Source organism: Athene cunicularia, assembly GCF_003259725.1.
Source record: "Athene cunicularia isolate RWA chromosome 2 unlocalized genomic scaffold, athCun1 chr2_part1, whole genome shotgun sequence".
In the NCBI taxonomy this organism is placed as follows: domain Eukaryota; kingdom Metazoa; phylum Chordata; class Aves; order Strigiformes; family Strigidae; genus Athene; species Athene cunicularia.
In genome coordinates this window covers 88,422,948-88,442,045 of record NW_020799095.1, presented here as the reverse complement: position 1 = coordinate 88,442,045, position 19,098 = coordinate 88,422,948, and the positions used below count along the sequence as shown (strand labels likewise).

General features: G+C 40.0%; 2 protein-coding genes across 3 annotated transcripts in view; one reads left to right on the top strand and one right to left on the bottom strand.

Moving 5' to 3' along the window:
- INVS (inversin) overlaps nt 1-13,178 on the top strand; it is a 44,702-nt gene extending 31,524 nt beyond the window's left edge. For both annotated transcript variants that reach the window (XM_026843039.1, XM_026843040.1), the window contains exons 9-12: nt 737-1,541; nt 8,127-8,359; nt 9,339-9,419; nt 12,291-13,178. In XM_026843039.1, coding sequence (XP_026698840.1) covers nt 737-1,541; nt 8,127-8,359; nt 9,339-9,419; nt 12,291-12,406 — 1,235 coding nt within the window. In that variant the 3' untranslated portion in view covers nt 12,407-13,178. The remainder of the gene's footprint in view (nt 1-736; nt 1,542-8,126; nt 8,360-9,338; nt 9,420-12,290) is intronic.
- A 258-nt stretch (nt 13,179-13,436) lies between these two features.
- TEX10 (testis expressed 10) overlaps nt 13,437-19,098 on the bottom strand; it is a 59,228-nt gene continuing 53,566 nt past the window's right edge. Inside the window, exons 12-15 of the mRNA XM_026841410.1 lie at nt 18,314-18,394; nt 16,009-16,190; nt 14,851-15,061; nt 13,437-13,674 (exon numbers count right to left, since the gene is read on the bottom strand). Coding sequence (XP_026697211.1) covers nt 13,561-13,674; nt 14,851-15,061; nt 16,009-16,190; nt 18,314-18,394 — 588 coding nt within the window. The 3' untranslated portion in view covers nt 13,437-13,560. The remainder of the gene's footprint in view (nt 13,675-14,850; nt 15,062-16,008; nt 16,191-18,313; nt 18,395-19,098) is intronic.

Genomic DNA, 19,098 nt, shown 5'->3' with positions numbered 1-19,098 from the left:
TTCATCCTGTCTGGTCTGTTTTTCTCATTCCACTGAGTTTCCTAACAAAATAGAAAGTGGGTGGTAGATATAGGTTTTCAGTTTTGTTCTCCAGTCTGGCTTCCAAGTTATCCTCACAAGAGCGCTTAGATGGAGTTATCACACAGGATTTATTTTCCCACCCTAGACTTGGAAGAGAAATCTTGCAGCAAGGCAAAAATGGGAAGGACTTCATAGCTTCCTTTAGGATGTCAAGGAAAATACTGAGAAGGCAAGTGCTCTGGGTTTCCTGGGTCAGTGTCATCATGTGCTAGGATGCAGGGTGGCTAGAGCAGAAGTTTCGTGAATAAGCTTGAAACAGGGAAAGTCTTCACAGGTTGTGGTGTCTTCACTGGAACAAGCAGGTGTGTTCATGGGGCTGCATTCCTGCACCATGTGGTGAGTTTATGGCTTAGAAGGAGACCAGTGATTCAGGTAGGTGAAGAAATATTTCCTTCCTGTGACTTTTTTTAGGCATCTAACTCAAATGTAATGTGAGAAAGAAAAATACTTGTAGAATGGTAAGAAAATGAAGAAGTTTGGGACTGTACTGTTACAGGCAATCATGTCCTCTTCTGATTCTTCCTGCTTATAGATTTTTTCCATGTAAGTAAATCCTAGCATGCCTCAAAGGTAACTGAATGAAAACAAATAGAGACATAAACTATGTTTTACCGGATCACAGACTGAATGTTGGTTTCCATTTCTCTGCCTAAAGATTCGTTGAGGAAGCACAACAAAAGCAAGTCGAGTTGTGTCCATTTTCACTGTGGAAAAGCAAAAGAGGGAACAAAAGCTGAAGTGAAACATCGCATTGCAGCTGCCACAGAACCGCATGGAGAAAAGCACAAGGAGCACACTGTCGAGGCAACGGCTACTTGTGATCAGAGGAGCAAAAGGCATACTTCTGCTTGTAAGACCGCTAGTGTTGGGGAAAAATTAAGGGATCAAAGTCAGACTTCATCTGGCAACAGGGACCATTGTGAAGGAACAGCTGTGCTGTTCAGCAACATCAGTTGTACTGGTGGAACTGCAAGAAACTCAAAGCAGTGTGAAACTTCTTCCAAAGGCAAAAGACATCAGCAGAAATCTAGAAATAAAGAGGTAAATGATGAGCGATGTTCACCAGCTGGCTCTAGTCGACCAGGAAGTGCCAAAACAGTATTTGTAAACACCAGAACTGAGAGCGTGCATGCTGTAGAACAAACTAAGAAAGTGGGAAATAATGAATTAGCAAAAAAGGCCTCCCCTTTATTGTCTGCTGAGGCAGAACCTACCGGAACAGTGCCAAGAAACCCAGCAGCATGTTCTGCTCCTGATGACAGTTTGAACTTGGAAAAAACAGGCATAATTGGATCCAGGAATGCAGATGATCCATTATGTTCTGTTGCATGGCAAAGTACAAATATTGAACTAATCCCTTTAGAGATTCGAATGCAGATAATAGAAAAAGAAAGAAAAAGAAAAGAGCTGTTTCGAAAGAAGAACTATGCTGCTACAGTCATACAGAGGACATGGAGAAGGTAAGACTACTGTTTCAGTAGCTCGGGAAGAGTGAGACACAAGTAGATGTAAATTAAATTAGGCTTGTTGGCAATGCACTTTATTTGGTCATTTTGCTTACAACATTACCGGTGCTAAATCAGGAATTTAATAGTCTTTCACCAAACAAATGGAGGAAGGTTCTAGTCGCCTAGAATTACATTAGTGAATTCATAAAAAACACAAGGTAAGTGATGTCTTTTAATAAATGGACAAGTTATTAAACTCATATTTCAAGCACTGATATTTCTTTAGAGAGTGCCAATCAACCTGGAGTTCACTGCTGTTGTGTTCATTTGCAAACTTGCTCAGGGCGGCGTATAGGGTTTTTCCTGAAAAGTTTTTTTTAGCCAGATCCTTCACCACCATTTACTGACACACCTGAAATTGTATTCTGACATGACTTTTAACTGGATAGCCAAACTAGAAGAGGTTTGGAAGCTCAGATGGAGTTCATTGCCAAAACTTGAACCTGACTTGAATAACTTGATTGAGCAGGAACAACTGCTGTACAGAAGAGGCAGATGGGAGGGAGCGAGTTGTCCCAGTGTTTGCTTTCCACAGCATTGTGCTGCTTTCGTGAATGCATGAGGTTCAACCTCAGAAGTACAGTCATTTTTGATGTACGTGCTCCTTAATTAGTTTATCAAAATTGACAGGAAGAGTATGGCAGCTGTAGGTGAAGCATGTAATATGTACATAATTTTTATTTCCTATTTTTTACTTAAATTTTCTTCAGGTTTTATGTGGATGCAGAAAACTAAATTGCTGATTTTTACTAATAACTGATTTTTTCAGGTCTCTCACTAGTTTAACATGATGTTTTAATATTCAGTTAAAGAAAAAATAACAAGGATGTTCCTTTGAGAGCTCAACTCTCATACCTTATGGTGTAGTTCAGTTGTTACTCCAATCAAACTGTATCAAAGGGAGCAGCTGGCGGGTGTCTGGGCACATACAGAAGGTAGTAACGTCCTCTATGCTAGTCCCTGGGAAACCTGCAAGTTTCCTGCAACAGCAGAATCAGGTCTTAATGCCCAACTGCCTGCAGAATAAATGCTGAGTCACTGGTAGACCCCTCTTCTTCTGGGTCATGCTGGAAGCTTTGATTCCCTCGCAGAGAAATTCAGAGGGGCTGTTTCTACCCCTTCCTGTGCCAGCAGCCAAGTACTAGCTGTCTTCCTGGAGCAGGGCAGCATCTGCATCCAAGCCATCTGCCCCAGAATGGAGCAGAGGGGAGCACGCAGCAGCTGGAGCACCGGGGTCTGCTCTTTGTCACCACATCCAGCTGCAGGAGGCAGCCAGCCCGGGCTGTACAGCCGCAACAGTAACGTGTCCTCTGGGCCTCATCAAGCGGAGGCAAGACCACAAGTGAGGAGAGTTCAGAATATGTTCTACCAGTTCTGAATACTTACTGTACAAGCCTGCTGTTTTGACAAGAAAAGATGTTTTTCCCAATTACCACGTAGCTCTGAAAAGCTAAAAAGGAGGCACAAGGTTGTGCTGCTTGCTTGCAGTGGTGCTTCCAGGCTTACAAAATCCTGTTTCTTACTTTGCAAGGTGGAGTGTTACCTGTATTCCCTATTGTACAAAACACCAGGGAGCCAAGTATTGCTAGTTGCTTGTTTGTTAAATTCTGAGAAACGGTATTTCTCCTGTTGCTTTGTACAGTGAACTTAAGTGCAAAGAAGTCTTGTCTTTCTCAGAAAGAGCTGATGCTGCCCATCACTAGGGAGGGGGCACCAGACCACAAACCCTGTGGTCCGTGCCAGCGGTCCATTTGTTCCTAAACTGAAATGTGGCCATTTCAACATTTGTGTTGGCTCAGCAAATACATCTGTTTGCTCCATCTCTTTTACTGATCAGTCTAATATTTCTAAGCATGAGGTTGGATTTGAAGTCCAGTAATATTCCAGGTTATCTCTTCATTGTTGTTGGAGTATAAAAGTTATACTGGCTTTTGCGCATACATTCCCATTCCAGTGAAAAGTTAAAATTTTGGAACATGGTATTTTTAATTCATTTTGGAGCCTCTTTTTTTTTTTTTTTTGGTGAAGATTCTGACTTTTTGTACAGTATCAGCTATTTCTGGACTTGTATTATCTTTGTTCTCTGTTTGCTATCCAGGTCTGGGGTCCCTAGTACAGGAAAGATATGGACCTGTTGGAATGGGTCCAGAGGGCCGCAAAAATGATCAGAGGGCTGGAACACCCCTCCTATGAAGAAATACCAAGAGAGTCAGGGTTGTTCAGCCTGGACAAGGGAAGGCTTTGGGGAGACCTTATAGTGGCCTTTCAATATATACAGGAGGCTCAGAAAAAAGACTTTTTACCAAAGCCTGTAGTGACAGAACAAGGGGGAACAGTTTTAAACTGACAGAGGGTAGAGTCAGGTTGGACATAAGGAGGAATTTTTTTATGATGAGGATGGTGAGACACTGGAACAGGTTGCCCAGAGTTCTGGCTGCCCCCTCCCTGGCAGTGTTCAAGGCCAGGTTGGACGGGGCTTTGAGCAACCTGGGCTAGTGGAAGGTGTCTCTGCCCATGGCAGGGGGGTTGGAACTAGATGGTGTTTATGGTCCCTTCCAATCCAAACCATTCATTTTATGGTTCTGTGATTTCTGCCATATTCCTCATACCCACACTGAACTACAAAGCAGCCACTTGTTTTCCCATTGATCCACCACTTCTGCCATCAGCTCGCTCTGCTGTTTCCAAGCACTGTGTAAGTAGCTCGGTGCTGGCAGTGTCTTCCTTGGCCTTCTTTTCTAATTTAGATCCCTAATTCTTGTGTCCAGAGCCTTTTAGATACCAAAAGCTAAAGTCAGTCAGGGGTAGGTTAGGAGAGTATATCCATAAGTGATACTATTGCTTCTGAAGGCTATGCTGTTTTCATGTAGCACTGAATTAAAATCTTTACAGAGGAGTAGGCACATGCCATAGCTTTCAGTCAAAGCGTAAAGATGTATAGTGAGTGCTTCTGCAAATTTCCTCACAAGAACTGGGACCTAAAGCCTTGTGCTCAGCTAGTTTACCTGTGTGGAAATATTTGCATTCCATTTAAAGTTTTGACTATCTCGAGATTTTAGATAGATCTTTCTAAACTATCCACCTGCTGAAACAGCGATGTTATGTTATCTCAGCAAGAAGTGCCTGCACTTTACAACACTTTAGGAATTACAGGGTTTAAAGATAGTTTAAATGACATTTGTTATTTTAAGAATTAATAAAGAAAAATAAATATATTTGTTCTGTTTTCAAAACTTATAGAACACTAACGAGGATCATAAATTCTGCAAGACTGCAGGAGAGATTAGTTTAGCAGTTCCTCCACTGTCACTTCATTACATCTGCGGACAGTTTACTCTTGCTAAGAGCTTTGATGGAGTTCATAAAGTTTGCAGCAATATCATAGTGCATTTGTTTCAGTGAATGTTTTGATGCAGAACACAAAACAGTTCGTTGGGCAGCGATGCTGTGGTGAGGGCACTACACTGTTCCGAAGAGCTGTGCTTCCCTCCTGCCTTCTTTCTCCCAGGCCCACCGGTTCTGCTGCCTTTTCTGCTTATGTTTCAAGCTCAATATGAGCTGTATTGTCTGAGTGTTTTGAAACTCAGATGGATGATGAGAGCTGTGAAATTGAACCAGATTTCCTCCTCCCAATTTCCATGCTATTACCACAGCAATAATACTTATTTAAAAAAAAAAAAAAATTCTGCCTCTTCCTTTGAAGCAGAATTCATATATGATCTCAAAGTAAGAGGTAGTGTGGGTATTTTGGGATGTGGATCCCAAGTCAGATGGTGGCACCTGCCTGTCCAGAAGTCATAGTTAGCGTTTCCAGCTAGCTCATGCTAGGCAGCTGTACATGCTGAATGCTAATATGTCAGTTATTCTGACACTCTCTCTGAAATACTTGATTTCCTGTCCACTGTACACAGAATTACAGTCGTTAAGCAGGTATCTGCTGTGTGGCTGTGGGTCCTACTCAGTCCCGTGTTTGTCTTTTGAGTCCAGGCTTGTGCTGGTAGACCACAATAAAATTACACATTGTTAATGTATAATTCTACATTAGAAACATGTAGAAGTACATGCTTGAGTTCTGACATTTCTCTAAATTAGGTTTTAGTACATTTGTCTCACTCTGCAGCTTTTATAGTCATGATTTACTTATGAAAAGTTTATCGAGAGCTATTGTGAGCTACAACACAATGGTACTCAAGTACATTAAACTTGCCTTTCTCGGGAAAATGTTTCAATTCCCAAAGTCCACAAACTTTATAAGTGTAGTCCTCAAAAGTGTATTTTAAGGTGTGTGGCTTGCCAAAGGTTAATTGCTTATCCTGCTCGTTGAGGCTTACAAATCCTGTGTCTGGCTTGCTCTCTCATGGGGGACACTGAGGACTGTGCCATTCTCCAGGGTCCACAGTTGAGTTGGCAGAAGGTGGAAATAAGTTGGTTGCTGTCATTGTTGCTCTCCTGATGGAATCAGGCTATATTTTTTATATATGCATTGTTTGACCAGCAGTAGTTTTTAAGATTAGAGCTTCTGTAACAATGAATCTGAATACCATTTGCCAGCTTTGTCATTGTGTGCATACGTTCCACGTTTCTTTTATGTGCAGTAGCTTTGTTGACTTAAGCATTGGGTATTTTGTTAAGGCACCACATCAGGTTCATAGTGCATCAAACTCGGTCCCATTCTTCTTCTTTCTCACCAGGATCAGAATGATCTGTTACAGGAGAGCTGAATTAAAAAAATGCACACATGCTCTAAAGCTAGCTGCCTACGTATTCTCAGTGCCAGAGCTGCAGAGTTTTCTTGTTGCTAAAAACTACCAGAAGTTCTCTACAAACATGAAATCACAGCTGGGTGCGAAGGTGGAGTGCCTGTGAATGGGTCATTTCATGTATCAGCAAAGGCTTCTGGCAGTAATTACCAAATTCCAAGAGAATAGCTTAGTATTCTTTTCCGCTCAAGTATGAAACAGTTCTCCAATTGTTTTTCCTGCAGCGGTATTCACATAACGCATCCTTAGCTCAAGTTATATTAGCAAGTCACTGTAACTATGCCCCCCCTTCACTTTCTCTTCCTCTCTTACCCCGTTGCAAAGTTCCAAGTGATGTGTTATTTAACAAAACTGGATCATTTTTTTCTTCTGTCTCTTAATAGTGCCCCTGTTCTGAATTCATACAGCGCTTTGCAACTTGTAGGCACCGCAGACATTTATCGGTAAAATGCAGTTGCTCCCCACATTCATTACATACTTTAATGAGCTGTGTAACAGTACATGCCTAAATTCTGAAGCTCCAGTAAATTAAGATTAAATATGTTTGTCTCACCCAGCAAATTTTACAGAGGTAATTTACTAAGCTTATTGAAAGTTTAAAATTATTGGGGCTGTAACTGAGCATATCATCCCCCTTTGGCATTTTGTTGTGCTCTTACGTACTCATTTTCTGTATGCAGCTGCCAGTTTGTTTGAATTATATAGTGCATTGTCTTATAATATATATTTAAACAATTTGTATCTGGTTGTGTTGTCTTTTGTTTTAATGTAGAACTTGTTGCAGATGGAGCAACAGAACAAAATCACCTCTTTCTCCCTCCTTCCTCACTGCCTTTACCAGAGCATCCTTTTCGAGTGCTGGAAGGGATGATGCTCAATGTGTTTTGGCCTGTTACCAAACACTTATAATTAATATTTTACCAGTGTTACTCAGTGTTCATTTTTGACAGTTTGTACTGGAAGATTCAGAATTAATTGCTAGGCCAGTTAATTGACTTGTGAGCGTGAAATGTCAATATCTGATTGAATGCTTATATCTGATTTAAGAAAAAAACCCTACAAACAACTCCTTGTTGGTGGTGCCATTAGCCACCGAAGCAGGAAGAAGGACAGATAATCCACAGTTGCCACCTAGAACAGAGCTGTGACTGCGTGTCAGATCAAAGCAGCTGTGGCAAGGTTGGGTCAGGAGGCAGGGACCCTTTGAAGGGAAGGGGAAAAAAAGCAAGAACAGATTGCTGAAAACAAGGCGAGTGGAGCACCTTCAGAGAAGGGATGGAAAGCAGCTCAGTTTTCTGTAGAGGAAACGTTCCGCTGAACCGGTAAGAGGTAGATTTGACTCGTCTTTTGCACTGATTGACCGAGAATACAAAGTGGTGAGGCACACGAGAAAATGTGGTGTTATTAAGCTGTGAATATAGTGAAAATGAGAAAACAGTATTGATTATACTGTTATATCATAAATATTTATAGGTTTTGTCTTCTCCAGATTGTCTATATATTAACAAAGCAGTTAATAAGCTGACGTTGCAGTACTGTGATACCTGCAATGCCAGATCTTTATTAGCTGTGTGAAATAATGAATGCATCCAGAATTGAACCCAGCTCCTACTTTTTCTTCTGAGCATACATTTCTCATCCAAATGACTTAGCACATCAGTGGGAGTTCTGTTTTCCCAGTTACTCATGTAATCCACCATGTGAACTGATGCGTGGAAAGCACTGAAGTTAAAACAGGTCACCTAAAACAAGTGCTCTTCTCTTTTCTGCTCTCTAGTTACCAGCTAAGACAGAAGTTGTTTCAGCTTCTTAGTGCTAAGCGGCAGTGCAAAGAAGATGAAGACAAATGGAGACAAGAGACAGCTGCCTTCTTCATTCAAGTTGCTTGGAAGAAACAGCTGAACCATAGCCCTCTGAAATCAGTTCCTTCATGTAAAAATCTGAAATCTATAAACAAAACCAGCTCAGCCATAAAACCCAGCAAGCAGTCCATCCTTAAGCAGATCTATGGTAATTTTGTCCTTGCTATACTTTCTTTTAAATAGCTACGCTTTTATTTTTATAAGAATGTTCCCTGTATTTTGGATTCTTCTGTACATTTCTTACCTGATTTTTAGGGATTACAACTATTTATAAAAATCAGTCCAAATCTCAGGTGTTCTGGATAATTGTGTTTCTGTTTTAGGTTGAAAAAAATACCCACCTCTGTGATTTAAAATGGCTGCTGCTAAAGCTGTTTGAAACACCGCATAGCATTGTGCCAGCACAGGTCTTGAGCAACCAAATAATACTGTTGCCAGAGCTGCTCACATATATCAGAAGAGAATAGAGCAGTTAGACTGGGGATAGATTATCAATGCACAGTGGCTATCTGGATCACGCTTTAATTTTTTTAAGCGTTGTTTTAAACTTTTTGGGGGTTGTATTTTTTTTTAAATATTTCCATTTGAAGAATATGATTTTGTTCCATGTTAATAACTTTCTTGTTTGAAGACAGCTGGTCTTTATTGAAAGAGCAGGATCATCCTTTCTGATAATACCACACTGCTTTGCACTATGCCTGAATGTGCACGGTGCAAAGGAATGTGTCTTGAAGAAAGGGTAGAGGAAAAACTGAGTTCCTTCACAGTGTGGATCAATGATGGAGTAAGGATGTGCTAACTATATGTACTCTACCAGGTGATAAGCCACTTCTATCATGGCTCTGTGGTTTAGATAGCCAAAAATGATTAAATAAATAAACAGAGCTAATAATTTTACTTTCCTTCTTTTTTTGTAGCAACTGCAAGATGTATTTTAACTTTAGTTAAAAGTTCAGTTGTGGTTGTCACGATTTTCTGTCATATAGAACCTCTCATGAGTTTCCTCATCATAAATGAAAAAAAATTTAGGATAAAATAATGCTGTGGCCTACTTACTTAAATAGTTTATGGCTATACATAGCCACATCTTTATGTGAATAAACAGCTGTTCATATTGTTTGTTAAAGGACGTTCTCAGGAAGGCAGAGCGTATCAGCCAACAAGACCTACTTCTAAGCTGAAACTTTCGGATGTGCAGCTGGTCTCAGGTAGGACACATACATTTTAAGAATACTTTGATGTTTATTTATATGTGAAATCAGTTTCGTCTTCTTAGAAAAGAAAAAAAATCTGCTCAAGAACTGGGATCTTATCTCAAAACATGTAACTACTACCAAACTGTTGTGACTGCACACTTGCTCTTTCAATACTTTTGGACTTATTTGAGCACTGCACTTTTATCCTTATGTTGAAACACTGATATGAAAACCTGTTTTCATTGGGCTGTTACTAGGATAAACCTTAATATAATGGACTTGTACAGTGATAAACCAGATAACAATCAGTTGTGGTTAAAATTACTTACAGGTGCTCATACTCCAGTTCAGCAGCCAAGACTTACTAGTCTCATAGAACTAAAGCGAGCAGATTCCTACGTATGCCAAGAATTTACACACCTGTGTGTTAGAAATACGTGGTTTGGTGCACAGACGAAAACATGAAAATCCAGTTACTCATCTAAAATGGCATAAGGGGATTCCTGCACTGTGCACAGAGCCTTAGTAATTTCCTAGAATTTTACTTGCAGTAAGTTTTAAGGCTCTTAATGAAACCATGCATTTAATTTATGGCTGACTCAGAAGCCATGTAGTCTCTACCAGGTTTTCCTTGGGAAAGTCTTAGTTCTGTTTGCAGCTGAAATTTTACATGTGGAACTGGTATTGGGGCGGTAGGGTTGGCAAGGTCAGGACTGTCAAGCTGTGCAGGCAGGCAGAGGGGCTACACGCCATCACACAGAATAACATCAAGGAACAGGGATTGTAACAGTATTATCCAAGTCATTAAATGCTGGAACTTCTATGCGTGTGGCTTTATTTGACAGCTTAAAAATGAACTTAAGAGTACATGGTCATTTCTCCTACTACTTCTTTACTAAATGGCACTTTCTAAGACTTTTTTAACTGTGTTATAGACTTACTCAGGGATGGGAGCTAATGCTAACGTTAGCCCTTCACCATGTGGAGATTTACTAACCTATGGCACATTTGGTCTTCATGGTTGTATCACATGTAGTTCAGAGTCAGGCCACAGCTAGACAGCAACAAAGCAACTGCTTCAAGGAGACAGTAGTCCAGGTAATTTGCAAAGGGAAGTAAAATACATTTTCCAACTAGTTTAACAAAACTGAAGTCAAAGGAAATGTGACAGTAGACCTGTCCTGGGGTTTGTTAGCACTGTAGGTGAGTTTCTGCCTCACCAACAAAGGTTTTTTCTTCCACTGTTTGAAAACTGTTTGAGAGGCCTGACCAGACAGGTGTTTGATTGCCACCTCTTCATGCAGATGTTAATCTAAATTTTAAAAGAGCTTTAGCAAATAATGCTTCTTTTCGTTTAACTTTTCAGGACAACAGATCTCCCTGTCTTCTGAAATAAAAAGGCTTTCTTTTGAGGTTTCAGTGTCCTTCGCTTTCATAACTTGGTGACGAATAGGATAGTGATAGGAACTCTGCCCAGTTCCTTTAGAACACTACCTACTTTTATTCACCTAATAGGAGCTCAGGGAACTTTAGCCCTTACTTAAAGACAATAACATGTTTTTCATCTGACTGCCTTTGTGCATGACAACATTACGTTTGTTGGAAAAGTTCAGAGCTGTCAGTGGCTAATGCCAGATACTCTGTTTCTGACGTAGGTGCCTGGAGTAGGTCAGAATGGACTGTTCAGTTTGATTCTGCTCTTGCAGAAGGTACATCAGGGAAGGTGAAGACTGACTGTCAGCCCCAGTTTTAATGTTCATAGAGGTAGTGGAAGAAGTACGCAGTGACAAATCTGTAACAGGGACTGACACCAAACTCCCTTAACTTACTGGCATAAGCTGACCAAACACTTCGGAGTGGGGGACACACAGAAGGTATTGAAAGGAAATGGACAAGTAAGTAATGGGGGGCAGAGAGCAACAAGTCAAAAAGCAGTGTGTGCTGAGGCACACAGATAGTGGGTATGTGCTTCAAAATTTTCTGGCAAATAGGGCCTTTATGATTGATATAATTAAAACAATTTGGAACCTGAAAGTTGTTCTTTTTTTGCATTTTATTAAATAGATGGCTTTTGTCAATTCAATAAATGGCATTTGAAGAGGCTCTCTGCAGCAGGTCAAACAGATAAGCCCTTTTTTTTGTTTCACCATGGACATTAAAGTGTGTTTACAGAGTTGTAAAGGAGCAGGTTTTGCAATTCTTGGCTTTAGAAAGCCATCCTTAAGACATCCTGGGTTCTTCCCCCAAGTGAAATGTTCTGATTTGCACTTGGGATGACCCTGGCTAGAATGGGATAAAGCACTAAAATGTTCACATACAATCTCTACAAACTGGGAAGGGAGAACACATGTATTGTTTGAAGCACATCACAGTAAATAAAACACTGAATGAGTCCAGACACTCAGCCAGACTCAAAACTGAAGAGAATTGTCAGCTGACATTTGTTATTGCTTTCTAACAATTCAGAGAGGACTTGCTTTAGCCCTGGACTAGTTTCCCCTACTTTCTAGAAATGACCCAGTACCTAATGTTGCTAAATATTGCTCAACAAAATCTCTTGCTGCTCTTCAGCAAACTCAGCCAAGAGCATTGATTTAGTGACTGAACTGTCAGGCTGGAAACCTTCCTTCGCTTATGAGGGGAAAACTCAAGTTCAGCTCCATGATTATAGGCTGCATTCCCTAGAAGGCTACAGCGTATATGGCTTAGTTGTAGCGGGTGCCCCAGAAACTGAACTACTTACAGATGATCAAAGTGAGATGTCACAAAAAAGGGATGTTCTTTTCTTGGTAGATTCATTCTTTACCAAATCTAGAATGCAGTGTAGATTAAACTTCTTTTTATCCACTAGTTACTAATCAAAACCATTTTGTTCTTTTACAGTAAACAACCTACAGTGTGTTAATTTGCTGGAGAACATGGGAAAATCAAAGCAATTTTCATACAACATGAGACCAACCACTGCTGCAAAATCAAAAAATACAGGACTCAAGCACTAAGCAAAACTGAATGTTTGAAATGTAAAGAGCACATTCCAGTACAACTATTATCTTTCATAATGTACGAGTCACCTACAACATATTAAACTTGAACACATTTTCAATTTTATATTATCTCAGCATTAGATGCCAAGCAGACTTTTTAAAGAGTTGGACTCATTTTGTGTACAAATTTGTTTTTAAATGCAACTGTTAATTTATTTACTGACAGGATGAAATCTGAATTGCATTTGGAAGCAGAAACTGAAGCACTAAGCCCATTGCAGGGGCACCCAAAGTTCTCCATTGTCAAAAGTCAGAATTTCAAATGTGATCAAATGCAGTTTTCAAAGGAGAGGGAAAGTGTACTACGGATGTAGCAGTTCTGAAAGCCTGCTCTTCAATTTCACCTCAAGTTTATGAAATGTATTTCAAAATCTAAACAGGAACAGAAGAACAACCTCCATGAACCACTTCTGTACTAAAGAAGCAATTGTTTCTTAGCTAGCTGTGGATTTGGAAGGAAAAGTAGAGATGCTGACAAAAAACACTCAGTAAATAAATTGCTTTCCACAGCCCATGGAAATTGTTAGGGGTGTGTTTTCTATCCTTTGACATTTATCACCCTTTTTTTCCATATTAATAACTGGTTTTATACCTGTGCAAAAAGTTTCTGAAGAAAGAAAAAACAAAACCTATTCTAGAAAGAAACTTGTTCTTATAGCTTTGGAGCTGCCAGGATACAGTATTTACCTTGCACAAAGAATTTAAAAATATGAACTCAGCAAAAATAAAAAAAACATTACTCTAGTTTCAAAGTACATTGTTTTCTATTTTTTCATCTAGTTGGTATTGCATAATTCTAATTTTTTAATTAACATGATGCTTTGAAATAATAGATGATTTTAAGTCAATACAAGTCTGCTTCTCTGCAAGCACTTAAGCTTTGAGGAGAATGGATTTTTTTAAACTCCCCTCACCATGGTCACCACATCTACTGAAACAACTCCCAGTAACATCTACTTACTCGAAAAGAAAGGCAACAGAGGTATGCAGTTCTTTGTAAAACTTTTATTCTGTTTCACTTACAAAAAAATTGACAAGCTTTGTTCCAACATCTTCCATTCAAAACTAAATAGAAGTAAATGCTTTACAATAAATGCAGTTCGACCTCTTTAATATACGGCGTTTATAGGGCCAGGTCCCTGGGGATGAGAGGCAAGGTAGATGTTGAAACAGTAATGGAGGTCTGTTAGCCACTGCTCTTGAACTTCACCACTCTTCAGTGTCTAGAAAGAAGGGGAGAAGAGGTAAAACTCAATTTCACCAACAGCATTTGAGAGCTTTGCTTTGGTTTTGCAGTTGATCAGGTGCACTGTTTAAGGTACAGGCCAGCCTTGTTCACCTGCACAGAGTGACATAATTCTTCTCACTTAGACATTTTACGTCTGCTAAAGCCGAAATAACAGTGTCACTACTTAGTACACCAGGTGGGTGTTACATTATGAAGTGTAAGACTTACAGCAGATGTGATTTCCTTACTCTTAATTATAGCAGCTTGCCTACTTTCCAATTCTGCAATTTATAGTCAATTAAAATGTAAATGAGCACAGTTCTACTAAAGCAGGAGAGCTCAATACCCCAGTCTACAGAACTACTACCCACAGACCAGCACAGCCCATGGTACAGTTACTCTCCTCAGCATTCCTAAGTGGTTAAAAACACCCACCACCACCACACAACCCACCCACAGCAGAACATCACCAAAACCGGCTGAGGTGCTTTCAACCCCAAAGGAAACCAACCGCTTCATTCTCTGTTAGAGAACTTGCACGATCCTCTCTTACAGGCTATACTTCTGGTAACAGACCTTTGAAAAGCTCCTAATGAATGCCCATGACTGACTTACTCAAACAAGCTTTCTGCACTCAAAACTAGTAAAAGCTTTGTGTGAAGGCGGTTTCAGATTTTGTTTCTGAAGAGAGAAGCAATAGTCTCAAAACCACTGGAACAGACACATGAATAGAAGCACTGGGTTTTGCAATATTTAAAAGTATTTCGCCCCATACATATTTAAGAGAGTTTGTCTGATTTAACACCCTCTCCGTACACCTATATAGCCCTGCTCCCACAAACAGAAGACTAGTTTCTTATTCTGGGACAGCTCTCCCTCAGAGAGGGCGTAGGCAATCTGCTTCCAGTGCGCTCTGTGAGGAAGGCAGCTGCTGCCCAGGGCCCTGGGCTGGGTGGAAGCTGAACTTCAGACCTGTCTCATCTGCACAGTGACTGCAGGAGCTGGGGCAAGCAGCAGCCTTCAACACAGCCTGGACTTCCAGAACAAATAAAAACCAGTCATAACTCCTATTTTGTTCAACATCTGTTCTTCAGCATTTACAATCATTTTTAAACATAAACATGAAGTACAGATCCTTGTAGTCTCTAGGAAACAACAGGAGGTTTCATACCATGATGTCCTTGATAATCTGTTGCACCAGAAATTCATTTGTGATCATATGGCTCCTGAGCTGACCATGCTGCATTAGTAAGCGAAGCAACTGAGCAACCACGGGCAGTTCTTCCCGACAGATCCTGCTCACTTGCAGACTTTGCAGCATCAGTCTCAGTAATCGTGGCAGGAGTGCTAATGCAGAGATACACGATCCCCACAGCATATCCCTGAGAGGGAAAGAGAACAAGAATTGGAATGATCAAGGACACGTATTTCAAGTACGCTTCTGTGAACCAGCCTCACAGCTGTACAAGAAACATGCCTCTGAATTCAATCACGCCAATTGCCTTCATTATAATTAGTGCCAAAGCAAAAAATTTGTACCAGAAAATGCTAAAATTGAAAATACTCTAAAATTATGTACAGCACTGGAAAAAATGTAGGGTCCTGCCCTGGAGCTACCAATGTTACAGAAGCTCCAACACAGTGTAATTTCTGCTCAATGGAGCCGGGAAGATGCTTTTGTTACAGTCACTCTCCAGGTACACCTGACTTAAGACTCATAAGAAATCAAACAATGGAACTGGCTTTGTGTGATCAAAATCAGCAAGTCATTATATACAGCAGAACTTCAACTTTAAAAAGACATCTTAAATTTTTAAATAAGCTTTGAACAACTTTGCTGAATGTGGAACAAGTAGAGGAAAAATCTGAAGTTTAAACTGCTTAAAGATATTTCTGTTATACAGCTAAATAAACTTATTTAAATATCTGGTATCTGTAGCTTTTTTTTTTTTTCAAAAAAATCAAATGGATTTGCTGTCTACAAAATGACACCTGAGAAGTTTTGTTAAAGCTGAAGTATCAAGTCAGTTCACAGGACATGCTCATAAATCCTCTGCCTGTTACTTTTCAATGTATCTAATGAAACTGAAGGCTAAACCTAAAGATTAAGGTATAAATAGCCAGCCTTCTAAAGTCAGGAAGATTCTGACATCTAACTAGAACAATCTGAGATGAAATTCTGTTTTTCTTAAATCCAAGTACTGTTTACAAGTGAGCAAAAGACGGCAAAATAAATTGGGAGGAGTGCTGGGGGTATCCTTTCATTTTACATCTCTAAACACTTGTGAGTATAAAGGCAAGACAATTAACATAAGAAAAGCAGCATTACCTTTTCTGTACATGTTCTGCATCCTCTTTGTCTAAAGTTAGCAGAAAGTACAGAAGACTGTAACAACAAGAGGCTAAGAACTTGTGCAGGTTTTCACTTAGGATGCAAGCTTGATCCAAGAGCTTATTTATGGCACATAGAACAGATCCAGCTGTGCTATCGGGTATTACAACCAATCCAACCTGTATTAAAAAAAACAAAAAACCCAAGTTCATAATTTCATACACAAGTTTTTTGCTGATATATGTGTAGACCCAGATGAATGTCTTTCATGTCATGACATACATTATTTTGTTTCTGTTCCAAGTTCTCCATGCTACTGTGTTTTTTCAAATTCCTGTTTTCCTAAGAAACTGCCACCCATACCAACAGAAGGTAAAACCAGCATCTTCAATTCCATCCCCTCTACATAAACCCTCATCTCACATGTATCTAAGAAAACCCACTGCTTTGAGCCTTGCTCTGAAAGATGATACAGGCACAAAGAGAATCTTTTGGACAGCACAGGTCTTTCCTTTTAAGCACCTATCATGGGACAGAGCAGCCCTTCTGTGTCTTGAAATGGCCATGAGCAGGCACTGGGATAGAAGAAAACTCAGATTTACTTTCCAGAAAGAAAAAGCTGCTACTGGATCATCATCAGGGTGAGTTTCCTCAGAAATCCAACAGGCTCCGCAGGAACAAGAGTGGTATGAGCCGAGTTAAATTAAAGCTAATGAAACATATGGTCAGCCCACAGCTGGGGTGATACTCTGCTGGTGTTAAAATGAGAACATATTGAGTAAGGATTTTACAGGCATGATAAATAACTTAGAAAATGCCTTTTTTTGGGTAGAGGCAGTGAATTAGAAAGTGCTTTAGATTTTTAAGTGCTATTTAGTAACTATCCTAGATCTTTGTCCTGTAAAGCTGTTAAAAAAAAAAATCATGTATTGCTAATGTGGCACCGTGTATCTTATTAAAAAACTAATTTAAGGAGTTTTAGAGTAACCTAATTTTCTAACCTGCAAGTACATTGTTTTGAGCTGACAGAGGCAGTTGGTTCACTTAAGGTCAGCTGTTTCTTTTAGAAATGTTTAGAAAAAAGATCAATAAAGTACAAGCTACAGAAATGTGGAATGTATTTCATTGGTATGATTACTCAGGAGAGGTAAAAGATAAAGAACAATGATGGGTTCAAACTTTTAAATACTGCCATATCAGACACTAGGCATATTTCAAGGCCACGATGGCAGATCACTGTCCCAAGCTGACCCCGCATCAGCCAGTGTAAAGGCAGGAGAAGGATGGCATTCCTGCCTGAGAGAAGGTGGACTCCAACTGTCACCAAGACCCTGCTAAATACCACAGGACATTGAGGCATGAAATAATAAAAACCAGTAATGATGTTCCTGATCAACCACAAGTAGGAAATAATAGCGATTATATAGATCCATGTCTGCATATAAAGAAGCACCCTGAGGGTGGCAAGACCGCTGATGAGACGTGCCAGCCACCCGGTCTGGAAGATGCTTTGACCACAGACATTTCAATTTATACAAATCCAGTAGATGAGACTGCTCAAGTAAGTTCCCATGTAGGATGTTGCCTACACGGTGCCTTTCTTCCTTGTTCAGTGTCATCATCCAGTTAGAGATCTTGGGCAGCAGTCTCGTCAACTATAAAAAGCCACTTAACTCTGCTCTCAGAGTGACAGTGCAGCAGAATGCATAAGCTGATTGGTTAGTTATGGTTTAAATCAACATCCATGCTCAAAAATCCAGACTAGAGTTACAGGGAAGTCACTCCCATATGGAAGCTTCAGCAGGGCTCCACGCAGGGAACTGCAGATACTCGTCAGATCACAGAACCACCTCAACAGAAGGATGGACAAGTCCTCCCTCTCAGCAAGCAGCATCACGGGTAACTGCAAATTCTGCCCCTTGAAATTGTTATCCAGCTCTGACTTTGCCAGACCCATGCTCAGCTCAGGGGGTAATCAGGATTAGAAGACGACACACTCTAAAACTCATCTAAAGCTTCTAGTTGCTCTTCTGAAAAGCAAAGCAAACCAAAACAAGGAGCCTTTCATTTACAGCTGTCCTGGCTTGAAAACATGCTGAACTAGTCAGAGCAGAAAAATCCATGTAACTTTGGATACCAACAGTTATTCGACATTTTTTAAAACTCCACTCATCTTGTTAATAACTTCTTCTAATGCTGAAATTATACATTAAATATATGGAATAAGTGGATTTGAGGGTTAATTGGACTGTTACAAAATCCATCACAAGGAAGTTAACCTAGAAGACAAAATGGTACTTACCAGATATTTACAGATGCCAGTCTGGAGAATGTCGAAACACTGACTTTGTGAAGGTATAGTGGACAAGCTGTGACAGATCATCTGTTTTAATAAAACAAAGTTGTATTTCAGTACTCTAAATGCAACCACCAATCGTTCCCTGTGGAGTCATACTCTGTTGACAGACCTAAATACAAAGTACCTATGGGGACACAGCAGCTTTGTCTCAAAGTACTGATGCTTTACAGTCTATAAGAGTAACACTGTCAGTGTTTAGAGAGATGATGAACTGCTCAGTGTTTAGAGAGACAATGGCCTACCCCATTAGGTTTTTTTTGGTAGAGGCTTTCTTCATTTTACCTGTGTGATAGAAATGAAAAGCCAAAAATACTCTACAGCTACAGTACCACACTGGGCCTCCACATACCTCTCGTGGGAGCTGAAGAATTTCAGAAAACAGCTTCACAAGTAACTGTATCAAGCATGAACCAGAGGAATCACAGTGAAACAGGACAGAAAAACAAGTAAGTAGCAAAGATCCATTTCCAACTTACTTTACAGTGCCAAAAATAACATGTTCAAAGATCATATAAAATGTAGTACTACAGAGGGATATCGTGCTTTATGAACTGCCAAAAACTTTCTGGTTCTTATATAATCAGGCACTAACAAACTGTACTGGCTGCCTCGAGGCATGATGGAAAGAGATAGAAAAAAAACCCCAAAACAAAACAAAAACTGAAGATTCAGATTTTTTATTTTTTATTTTTTTAGTAAAAACCATATGGGTGAGAAGGGGGGGGGGG